Source organism: Polyodon spathula, chromosome 11 (genome assembly GCF_017654505.1).
Source record: "Polyodon spathula isolate WHYD16114869_AA chromosome 11, ASM1765450v1, whole genome shotgun sequence".
NCBI lineage: Eukaryota > Metazoa > Chordata > Actinopteri > Acipenseriformes > Polyodontidae > Polyodon > Polyodon spathula.
Window position 1 is genome coordinate 29,272,672 of NC_054544.1, and position 11,550 is coordinate 29,284,221.

Below are 11,550 nucleotides of genomic sequence, written 5' to 3' on the forward strand. Positions count from 1 at the left end.
AGCCCCCCCCCCCCCCCCCCCCCCGCCTCTTCTTCACCTGCAAGCGAAAAAAAGTCTTGGAGTCTAATTTAATTCTACTCTTAGTTTTCAGCATCACATTTCAACTGTAGTGAAGTCTGCCTATTATCATTTTCAGAATATATCTAAAGTCTGTTTGTATCTTGCAGAATCTGATGTAGAAATTTTAATTCATGCGTTTGTTTCATCCCGTCTGGACTATAGTAACGCCCTATTGGCTGGTCTACCTTGTAAACTTATCAATCACTTACAGCAGGTTCAGAATACAGCTACACTAATTCTGACAGGTACAAAAAGACTTTAACATATTACGCCTGTTCTTGCCCGCATGCATTGCCTTCCGGTGAAGTACAGCATTATTTTTAAAATGTTATTAATGACATTCAAGGCCATCTCTGGAAATGGCCCTGCTTACATTGATGATATGCTTTTACCTTATGACCCTGGATGCCAGTTGAGATCTGCTAATGCTGGGGTCCTGGTGACTACAATGATAAAACGCAGCTCTTGTGGTGGAAGAGCCTTTAGTCATTATGCATCTGTATTATGGAACAATCTTCCAATTAAAATCTGTAATGTTGACTCAATAAATGCATTTAAATCAAAGCTTAAAACACATCTTTACGCAGAGGCTTTTTTGTAGATTTATTATGTTTTTTTTGGTTTTTTCTCCATTTATTTCTGTATGTTTTTTGATATTATATTATATTATATTACATTATATTATATTATTGTATAGTATATTTATTTGTCATGTGAAGCACTTTGGGATGCCCTGGCTTGAAAGGAGCTACACAAAATAAATGCACAAATGAATTATAACTTCAGATACAAGTATGCGAACAGAAAAGCATACACGCTCAGTAAATACAATAACAATTGAATTGAACTGTGAACTACAGTTTCTGCACTACTAACAATATAGGCAGACAAGCTGTTGTATTATTTCAAGTTGACCTCAAGGTTTAGCTAATAATAACGGTCAATGTAGCCTTGGCACACTGAGAGAACTGAGATCAGTGACTAAAGAGGGTGTGATTGAATTAATTCTTATTGTCATCATCAAATATCTGGGCTTCAACTTTAATAACAGGACATTTAGAGATCACACAGTTTATAACGCTAGTCCCATTTACTTCAGTAAGGGTGCACTGGCTTGGAATAGCTTCAGGTGACAGGGTTGAAATTGTAGCAGTGTCCTCTGTAGTTGTGGTTGGTGATGGTGGTGTCGTCGATACAATGGTAGTTGGTTGCTCTGTAGTACTTACTGTAGTTGAGAAGGCTGTCGTGGTGGTAGGTGCTGGTGTGGTGATGACAACAGGAGTAGTTAGACAAATGAGCTGGTCTTCTGTTAAGGATTTTAAGGCTTTACCTTTCAGATTTTCAGGACTTTCACAAGTCCCAGGTGAGGATGACTTGACCTTTGTCGGATTTGCTTTTTTCCAGTTGACAAGATTGATCAAATTGCAGTCACAATTCCACGGATTACCTTTAAGTGATAATTTTTTGAGTTTGGGCAAAAGGACAAATGTCTGGCTGTCCAAGGACTTCAGATTATTATTTTGTAAATCTAGGTCCACCAGCTTTTTCAGCCCCTCAGAAATTGAGCTTGTCAAATGAGTAATGTGATTGTTGGACAGAACTAGTTTCTGCAGAGAGGTGAGATTGCTGAAGATCCTATCTGGGAGAGTTGTGAGAGCATTGTTAGAAAGCTTAAGATCAGTCAGTTTGGGCATTGCTCCAAAAAGAACATCCGGCAGTTTTGTTAGTTGGTTATTATCAATCTTTAGATATTTGATTTTAGGAAGACCAAAGAAAATTCCTAATGGTAACTGTGAAATTGAATTATTTTCCATGTACAGCTTCTCTACATTTGTATTTTGTGCAAATAGACCAGGAGGCAACGTTTCGATCTTGTTGGATTGCAGTGCGATCTCAGTCAAATTGGGCAGGTTATCAAAGATGCCATCAGGAACAGCTCTGAGCTCGTTCTCATAAAGTCTGAGCTTTTTAAGGTTATGAAGTTTACTGAAAATATCTTTTGAAACAGAGGTTATATGGTTTTTGGCCAGGTGAAGAGTTTCAAGGTTTTCAAGCTGATCAAATATTTCTTCAGGAAGTGAATCGATTGCATTCATGTGCAGTTCAAGAGATTTCAAACGTGTAAGTCCATTGAATAATCCTTTCTGTATTGTGTGGATTTTGTTGTTCTTTAATATGAGAGTTTCCAGGTTTTTAACGCTGTCGAAGACACCAACAGGTAGCGACTGCAGCTGACCGCCTGAAACTTCAATTTCTGAAATGCTGCCTAAACCTTCAAATGCATTAGTTTCTATTGAAACAATAGGGTTGTTAAGAAAGCTGATCTTTGATAGCTGGGGGTTGTTTTTAAAGGCCCCATTTTTGATCTCTGAAATACCAGTTCCCAAGAAAAACACTTCCGTCACATCTGCTTTTAGATGAGCTGGGATTTCTAATGTATCCGCTTGGGAATAGACGTCCTGATGTTCGTTAGTCTTATAAGTCTGGCACTGAAATCCAGACAGCATGGACAGAAGACAAATGGGGACTAGGAATATGGGAGGCATTCTGGTCCCTGTGAAAAGAAAAAAAAAATGATCTTATTATCTTATTACATTTTTAACACAGAGTAGAGAGTCAATTATCCAGACTAATTGGGATGGATACTAGTTTGCATAATCGATTTGTATGACTAATCGAACAGGTATTAACAACTATTACTGCACCTTTAACAATGTATAGAATAAAGTTAACATGCACAAGTACCTACTGAAGAGATACAGCTAGTAACCTATTCTATCACATGAAGCATCAAAATTACAAAGCTTTACAAATCATCAAATTAATCCAATTCAGTAAAATTTTAACACCTACAGTTAAGGTAATGAGACAGTGTAATTAAACCATACACCAAACTTTGAAAATCATCAACACAATTCAGCACAACTTTGACACATTACAGAACTTTTGGAATCATTAAACTTAAAAAATTCAGTAAAATGTTTCAATATTTGACACTTGGTGTTAAGGCACTGTAATAACGTGCAATTGAAATGAATACAATGCAAGTACTTAGCTGCTCAATAACATAGACAGGATGTCCAGCCCTTACTGTTAAAATAGAAGAAAAATCAAGAACGAGGTGACTGTTTTAATTTGCTTAACTGCAACAATTTAAAGCACACAATGCTCCATCTAAGATTTTGGTGGTCTGAATAATTCTGTAACTTTCATTTGCCTCAATCCTCTGGTCCTTTTTGTTAGGGTACTCATACGTCCGTTTTTTCCAGGATATGTCCTCTTTTTGGGGCTTCTGATCTCTGTCCGGGCGGATTTTCAAAAAATGAACGAATGTCCGGGGTTTCGCCTACTCGTCCCTTTGCTGCTGCTGATGCTTGCAGAGCTGCAATTCCTGGCGTGTCCTGATAGCGCCGTGCCTGCGCAGACGACTCTATTGTTCACTGGGGCTAGTTGTACTGGGTCCCAGATTTGATCTTGATCCAGTGGCTTACTGAGTTGTACTAAAAGAAATCGCAAAATCTGATCCTAACCCGATCTTGCTTCAGAGCAGAATCACATTCGGATCAGAGCTTGATCGAACGTATTTAAATAGATGAACTACAGCGGCTCAGTCATATACTGGCGGGAGTGCGTATTTCGTGATCAGCATAAACAGCCTCTTCGGGTTTATTGCGTTATAGCGTGCTCTGCAATACTTTAGTTTTGCTTCAAATAAATGCACTGTGCAATATATAGTAAAATGAAACAGGATAAAATAGCCGTTTTTTGTGTATGCAGTGAATACATTTGCATCACAGTCACCAAATAACAACATACATAAAACACTTGTTTGCTACAACTGTAACATAAAACACGTTGTTAAAGAACCAAACTCGAATGTGTCAAAACATGTAACTAGTGTTTTTTTTTTTTTTTGTTTGTTTGTTTTTTATCTTTCTGTTTTTTGGCCATCACTAGAAAAAATAAATAAATACACATTATATAGGTTTACATATTATATACATACTCTTTAACCTTGTGTTGCCATGTAACACTTGTATAAAGGCGTCTGCTAAATAAATAAATAAACAAACAGGAATTAGTTCATTCAGTTGCCCTAAACAAATAAATCAATGAGATTTGCATAACAAAAGTAGTGTCCTGTTTTTGATGATCTGAAATAGGTAACCCTATTTAGTCGTTTTAGCAGCTGAAGATGTGTACGAAATGTACCGCAGGTAGTTCATCACGTGATCAGAGGTGCGTTCGGTTGATTAGACAGTATGGTGACTCTCTACTATATTATATATATATATATATATATATATATATATATATATATATATATATATATATATATATATATATATATATATATATATATATATATATATATATAACATTGTGTAACAATTATTTTTTTTATTTTTTTTTTTTTGTTCCTGGGTAGTAAGTGTTATTGTCTAATTGCTTATGCCTCAAAAGTATAGAAAATGGCTATTATTCCCCACAAACTTTGCTTTTGTGACCAGGACAGTGATATTTCAAAATATCACTATTTCCAATGGGAAAACGGGCAAATGTGTGTCTTTTCGTTCACATAAAGTCACAAAAAAACAACATATGAATCCAAATTAACATGTATTTATACTAAAGTAATACAAAAATGACTACAAAAGGTTCAGAAGTGAGTAGTTTTTCGAAAATAGTGTAGTCAGTGCTTGGACATTCTGGTGATTGGTTAAAACCTCATCATAGGAGCAAAAATAGATTTTACTATTGCCCTTACATCCATACACCACCAGGCATTAGATTCTGTCTGTTATGTGATTGGTTCACATCATTGTAAGTCACTGTAAGTCCCATTCCTTCTTAAAGGAGCACCCTCCACCTCCACTCCAAACAACCAGATAAAATGAATGAGTGAAAAAAAAAAAGACTGCTGAATGGTGATTCTATGACAGAAAATGAAAAAACATACTACAAAAAAAAACTTGCGGTATGAACGTCAAAAACATTTTCTGTTATTCGTTTATATTATATTATTTATTTATTTACTTATGCTGTATCAACTATATTTAAACAAAATACCGTATATTACGGCCAAAATATTTGACGAATCACACCCATAAAACCTATTTTGATTCAGAAATGTTTGCGACCTGTTGCACTGGTAGTAAATTACTTCATTATATGTACAGCAATAAGATATTTGTGTAATTTATTTTATTTATTTATTTTTTTCATACGCGAAAAACGCATAATAAAAAGGCTCACAAATATTTATGGCTTTACAGTATTTATAGTCATATTTACTGTCCAACCTTGCTTCTCTTATTATTTTTACTGACTCATATATTAATATGTACTGTAGGCTCAGCTCATAATGGAAAATGAATTGTTAATTATTGCTATCTCCAGGGTGCAATGCCTTCAGTTTGTGGCTTTGGGCATTATAGCCCCTGTCGGTACGGTAACAATAGTCTTCCCTCGAGTCAATAATGTTCCACTATCGCCCTCCTCTCCAGTCCATATATATGATTGAAAACTAAAAAGTTCACTGCGCTGTTTACTTCTCTTTATACACAGCTGAAGGGCTTTTGTCCAAAACATCCTGAAACAAATGATTTGTTAAGCATTTAAACCTCTCGTGTTAATGCAAAAAAAAAAAAAAAACAGTTTGCACACTGCAGTTATACCTCCTATATGTTACACAACACTTTCAAATTAGACTTGTACCAGTAGAATCTACACAAACTACTCCACATTGATCAAGTTAAAAAATGCATATAGAATATAAGCAAGTAAGATTTACAGAGAAAAACAGATTAATCTCAGTATTCAACCCCTTTGCTATTGCAGCCCTAAATCAGCTCAGGTGCAAATGATTTGTTTGAAATGTCATAAAATTAATGAAATGGTTTCAGCCTGTGTACTCAAAGTGCTTTAACTTGTAGATAATTCCCCTCAGGTCTATAAAGACTTTCAAGCTGCAACTCACATAGTGATCCAACAAAGCAACCATGAAGACCAAGGAGCTTTCGAAACAAATCGTGGATAAAGTGGTAGAGAGGCACAGAGTAGTAGAAGGGTACAAGAACATTTCAAAGGCGCTGATTATCCCTCTCAGCACAGTGAAGTCCATCATTCAGAAGAGAAAGATACATCATACAACCCAGATCAGGGCGCCCTCCCAAACTGAGCAGCCAGGCAAGCAGGAAACTGGTTTGGGATGTCAATCTAAAGCCAACAATGACCTTGAGAGATCTGCAATGTCCATTACTCAAAAAGCCTCATCTTAAAGCATGCATGGAGTTTACGAGAAAGCATGTAGATGATACTGCAGGGATGTGGGGAAAAAGGTTTCCTTTGGTCAGACAAGACAAAAATTGAACTTCAGTTGAAAGAATATATACCTAGAGAGAGATTGACATGAAGTCAAACTTCCTTAACACGAAATTACAAGAAACCAGCAGAAAAGAAAAGAAAATTACTTACAATCTGCTGAACACAGCACATTAGCACATCAAATAGGATGTTTATACAGCTTGACATAAAGATCATTTCAAATTGGTTGTAGTTAAGGAATTGTTACTGTTAGCTGAGCTTAATCTGATCTGAAAATGGTAAAAATCATCCAGCATCAACCAAAATGCTATTAATTAATGTTGATTCAACGTAAAATTTTGTATTTAATGATTTTCTTCTCCCAATTTTTTTTTTTCAGCTAAATGGTTGTTATTTTAAAATACCTGTTTTTAAAAAAAAAATAAAATAAAACACTTACCTGGTTTAAGTTCTGTATTCCAAGGTCAACAATAGTCATTATCGATGTGAGAAAAGCAGGGTTTCTGAAGACACAAAGGACCAGTATATACTGTAGAGTGGATTAGAGTGGGTGTGGAGCAGGGCACAAGGTTTTTCCAGAGAACACTCAGAGAATAAGAACATAAGAACATAAGAAAGTTTACAAACGAGAGGAGGCCATTCGGCCCATTTTGCTCGTTTGGTTGTTAATAGCTTATTGATCCCAAAATCTCATCAAGCAGCTTCTTGAAGGATCCCAGGGTGTCAGCTTCAACAACATTACTGGGGAGTTGATTCCAGACCCTCACAATTCTCTGTGTAAAAAAGTGTCTCCTATTTTCTGTTCTGAATGCCCCTTTTTCTAAACTCCATTTGTGACCCCTGGTCCTTGTTTCTTTTTTCAGGCTGAAAAAGTCCCTTGGGTCGACACTGTCAATACCTTTTAGAATTTTGAATGCTTGAATTAGGTCGCCACGTAGTCTTCTTTGTTCAAGACTGAACAGATTCAATTTTTTTAGCCTGTCTGCATATGACATGCCTTTTAAGCCCGGAATAATTCTGGTCGCTCTTCTTTGCACTCTTTCTAGAGCAGCAATATCTTTTTTATAGCGAGGTGACCAGAACTGAACACAATATTCAAGATGAGGTCTTACTAGTGCATTGTACAGTTTTAACATTACTTCCCTTGATTTAAATTCAACACTTTTCACAATGTATCCGAGCATCTTGTTAACCTTTTTTATAGCTTCCCCACATTGTCTAGATGAAGACATTTCTGAGTCAACAAAAACTCCTAGGTCTTTTTCATAGATTCCTTCTCCAATTTCAATATCTCCCATATGATATTTATAATGTACATTTTTATTTCCTGCGTGCAGTACCTTACACTTTTCTCTATTAAATGTCATTTGCCATGTGTCTGCCCAGTTCTGAATCTTGTCTAGATCATTTTGAATGACCTTTGCTGCTGCAACAGTGTTTGCCACTCCTCCTATTTTTGTGTCGTCTGCAAATTTAACAAGTTTGCTTACTATACCAGAATCTAAATCATTAATGTAGATTAGGAATAGCAGAGGACCTAATACTGATCCCTGTGGTACACCGCTGGTTACCACACTCCATTCTGAGGTTTTTCCTCTAATCAGTACTTTCTGTTTTCTACATGTTAACCACTCCCTAATCCATGTACATGTGTTTCCTTGAATCCCAACTGCGTTCAGTTTGAGAATTAATCTTTTGTGCGGGACTTTGTCAAAAGCTTTCTGGAAATCTAAATAAACCATGTCATATGCTTTGCAATTATCCATTATCGATGTTGCATCCTCAAAAAAATCAAGCAAGTTAGTTAGGCACGATCTCCCTTTCCTAAAACCATGTTGACTGTCTCCCAGTACCCTGTTACCATATAGGTAATTTTCCATTTTGGATCTTATTATAGTTTCCATAAGTTTGCATATAATAGAAGTCAGGCTTACTGGTCTGTAGTTACCTGGTTCAGTTTTGTTTCCCTTTTTGTGGATCGGTATTACGTTTGCAATTTTCCAGTCTGTCGGTACCACCCCTGTGTCAAGAGACTGCTGCATGATCTTGGTTAGCGGTTTGTAAATTACTTCTTTCATTTCTTTGAGTACTACTGGGAGGATCTCATCCGGCCCAGGGGATTTGTTTATTTTAAGAGCTCCTAGTCCCTTTAACACTTCTGCCTCAGTTATGCTAAAGTTATTTAAAACTGGATAGGAACTGGATGACATGTGGGGCATGTTGTCAGTATCTTCCTTTGTAAAAACTTGTGAAAAGTAATCATTTAACATATTTGCTATTTTTTTTTTCTTCCTCTACGATTTTGCCATTTGTATCTCTTAAACATTTAATCTCCTCTTTGAATGTTCTCTTGCTGTTGTAATATTGGAAAAACATTTTGGAATTGGTTTTAGCTCCCTTAGCAATGTTCATTTCTATTTCTCTCTTGGCCTTTCTAACTTCCTTTTTGACTTGCGTTTGCAGTTCTGTGTACTCTTTCTGCGTACTTTCTTTTTGGTCCTTTTTTAATGCTCTGTAAAGTGCCTTTTTTCGCTGAATATTTTTTTTAATTGATCTATTAAACCATTTTGGCAATTTAGTTTTACATTTAGATTTGTCTACTTTAGGGATATAATTGTTTTGCGCCTCTAGTACTACATTTTTGAAGAACAACCATCCTTCTTCTGTGGGTGTTTTCTCTATTTTACTCCAATCTACTTCTGTTAGTCTCTGTTTCATACCTTCATAGTTTGCTTTTCTAAAATTGTAAACCTTAGCTTTAGTCATTTCTTTTGGGGATTTAAAAAACACTTCAAATGAGACCATGTTGTGGTCTGAGTTTGCCAGTGGTTCTCTGACCTCTGTTTTAGTTATTCTATCTTCATTATTTGAAAAGACTAAATCAAGGCATGCCTCCCCTCTAGTGGGTGCCTTCACAAATTGTGTTAGGAAGCAGTCATTTGTCATTTCCACCATTTCTATTTCATCCTTCGCGCTACCCACCGGGTTTTCCCATTTTATTTGGGGGAAGTTGAAATCCTCCATTAGTATGGCTTCTCCTTTGCTACACACATTTCTAATGTCATTGTATAACAGATTATTGTGCTCACCGTCTGAATCTGGCGGTCTATAGCATGCTCCTATTATTATGCCTTTTGAATTTTTGTCTGTTATTCTGACCCATATTGATTCGGTTTTATTTTCTTTGTCCAGGTTTAACACCTGGGCTTCAAGACTGTTTCTTATGTATAGCGCTACCCCTCCTCCTCTTCTGTCCTGCCTGTCTTTCCTATACAGTGTATACCCACAAATATTATATTCGTCCCCATCACTCTCAGATAACCACGTTTCTGTAACACCTATCACATCATAGTTACCTGTTAGTGCAGTAGCTTCAAGTTCTAGAATTGTGTTTCTGATACTTCTAGCATTTAGATAAATACATTTAACGGTTGTATTCTCTGAGTTGTTGTTCTTGTTTTGATGCGGTCTCCCTTCTGTTTTTTTGTTGATTTCTCCCCCCTTAGAATAGATTTCCTGGACCAAATCATATTAAGATTGAAACTCTTTCCTGCTGACAAGCAGAAATGCTGAACTTTGGGAAAGGTTAAGGCCTCACAGAGGGGACATCTAACTTTATGTTTTGTTTAAAAAAAACCAAACACATCAAATCTATTATTGTTTAATTGAAGCACCCCCATCAGTTTAATTGCTTTGTGTCTGTACAGACCTGTCAGAGAGACTAAGCGTGACAGATAGTTAGATAACAGCATATATATATATATATATATATATATATATATATATATATATATATATATATATATATATATATATATATATATAACTTTTTTTTTAATTTGTGTCTGTTCTGTATTCTGAAGATAAACAGCTTTCCCTAGTTATCTGAAGACACAAACTTGTAAAACAAATTAGATTCACAGACATTTTAAAGTATATCATGGAACTGTATTTTCTGTATGTTGTGTTTGTTAGAAAATGTTTTATTCTACATTAGCCGTCTGAATTGAGATTTTTAAAGTCTTGAGGACCGCTGCAGCAAGAAATGGGCTGATAAAGTGATTCCAAGGCAGTGAGCTGTCTGTGCACTCTATTCCACTAGAGGGAGCTCTTGTTTTTCAGTGCTAATGTTCTGGTGTGTGAATCAAACAGTTATTAAGTTGTTGTTGTTGTTGTATATGCTTGCCACTTCATTAATGGGAGTAAAACACTGTAGAGCTATTCAGGTTTACCTCACATTTCCATGAAGTTTGTAGAAAAACATTGTGTTCTAGACAGGGGCTGTCACTCAAAATGAGTAATGTAGCATTCAAGAAATAAGAGCTGTACTTTAAGACAAGGGATCGCTTCTACAGTATAATTCCGGTCGCATTACACAGTATACGTCATGAGAGTGGGTTCATTCAAATGGGTTATACTATGGTTCATTAAATATATTTTATTTATAATTCTGAATGATTCTTTAATTATCCTTTAGTAAATTACCTTTAAGTATGGTATCTACTACTGAGCCTATTGGATGGATTGACTTGGCTTCTGCTTCCTAGTTCTTATTGGGAGTAACGCACTGCACACGTAGGCTGATGATCAGGATTTTAGACTGCATATTTTTTTAACTCTAAATATTCAGATAACTTTTTTTGTTTTGTTTTCATTATCAAATTGTATGTTTCTCTTCTAGAACATACTAATCCATAAACATTGGAAGTTACTTCCCTTTACTAGCTTGATGCATCCCCGTACAGCCAGTGACAATGAGTGTTCCCAAAAACAAGAGACAATATATTTACTTTATACTTTCTGTTGTACCAACTTATAATGGACATAGCTTTACAAAACGGTACACACACAAATAGCATCATTCATTTTAATATACAGACAGTAATATACATAAATAGCATAATTTATTTTCTGATTACATTAGACTTCTGCATCCAACATATACTTGAATTTTCGTTAAGTAAAAAATAGGGTTTTTTTTCTTTTAATGAGCAAAATATAAAAAAAAAACATGGCATTGTAAAGCAAGATACAATAAGTATGATAGGAAATACATTGATTTTCTTTTGTCTGTTAGTAGATAAATCATTAATTTTGTTAGATGCCAATCATTTTTCTCTTCTACCCTTGGTAATTATACCCTCTGATATTATTAAGTACTCA

The 11,550-nt window shown here is 35.6% G+C and overlaps 1 protein-coding gene across 1 annotated transcript; it reads right to left on the reverse strand.

Moving 5' to 3' along the window:
- Nucleotides 1-715: 715 nt before the first annotated feature.
- Nucleotides 716-6,982, reverse strand: LOC121323227 (leucine-rich repeat-containing protein 15-like). The gene is made up of 2 exons (XM_041264147.1): nt 6,827-6,982; nt 716-2,614 (listed from the first exon to the last, which is right to left on the reverse strand). The coding sequence occupies exon 2, from the start codon at nt 2,604-2,606 to the stop codon at nt 1,062-1,064; it is 1,545 nt and encodes a 514-aa protein (XP_041120081.1). The 5' UTR covers nt 2,607-2,614; nt 6,827-6,982; the 3' UTR covers nt 716-1,061.
- Nucleotides 6,983-11,550: the final 4,568 nt, after the last annotated feature.

Coding starts and splice junctions, on each gene's coding strand:
- LOC121323227 (XM_041264147.1), bottom strand. CDS start 2,606: ATGCCTCCCATATTCCTAGTCCCCATTTGTCTTCTGTCCATGCTGTCT.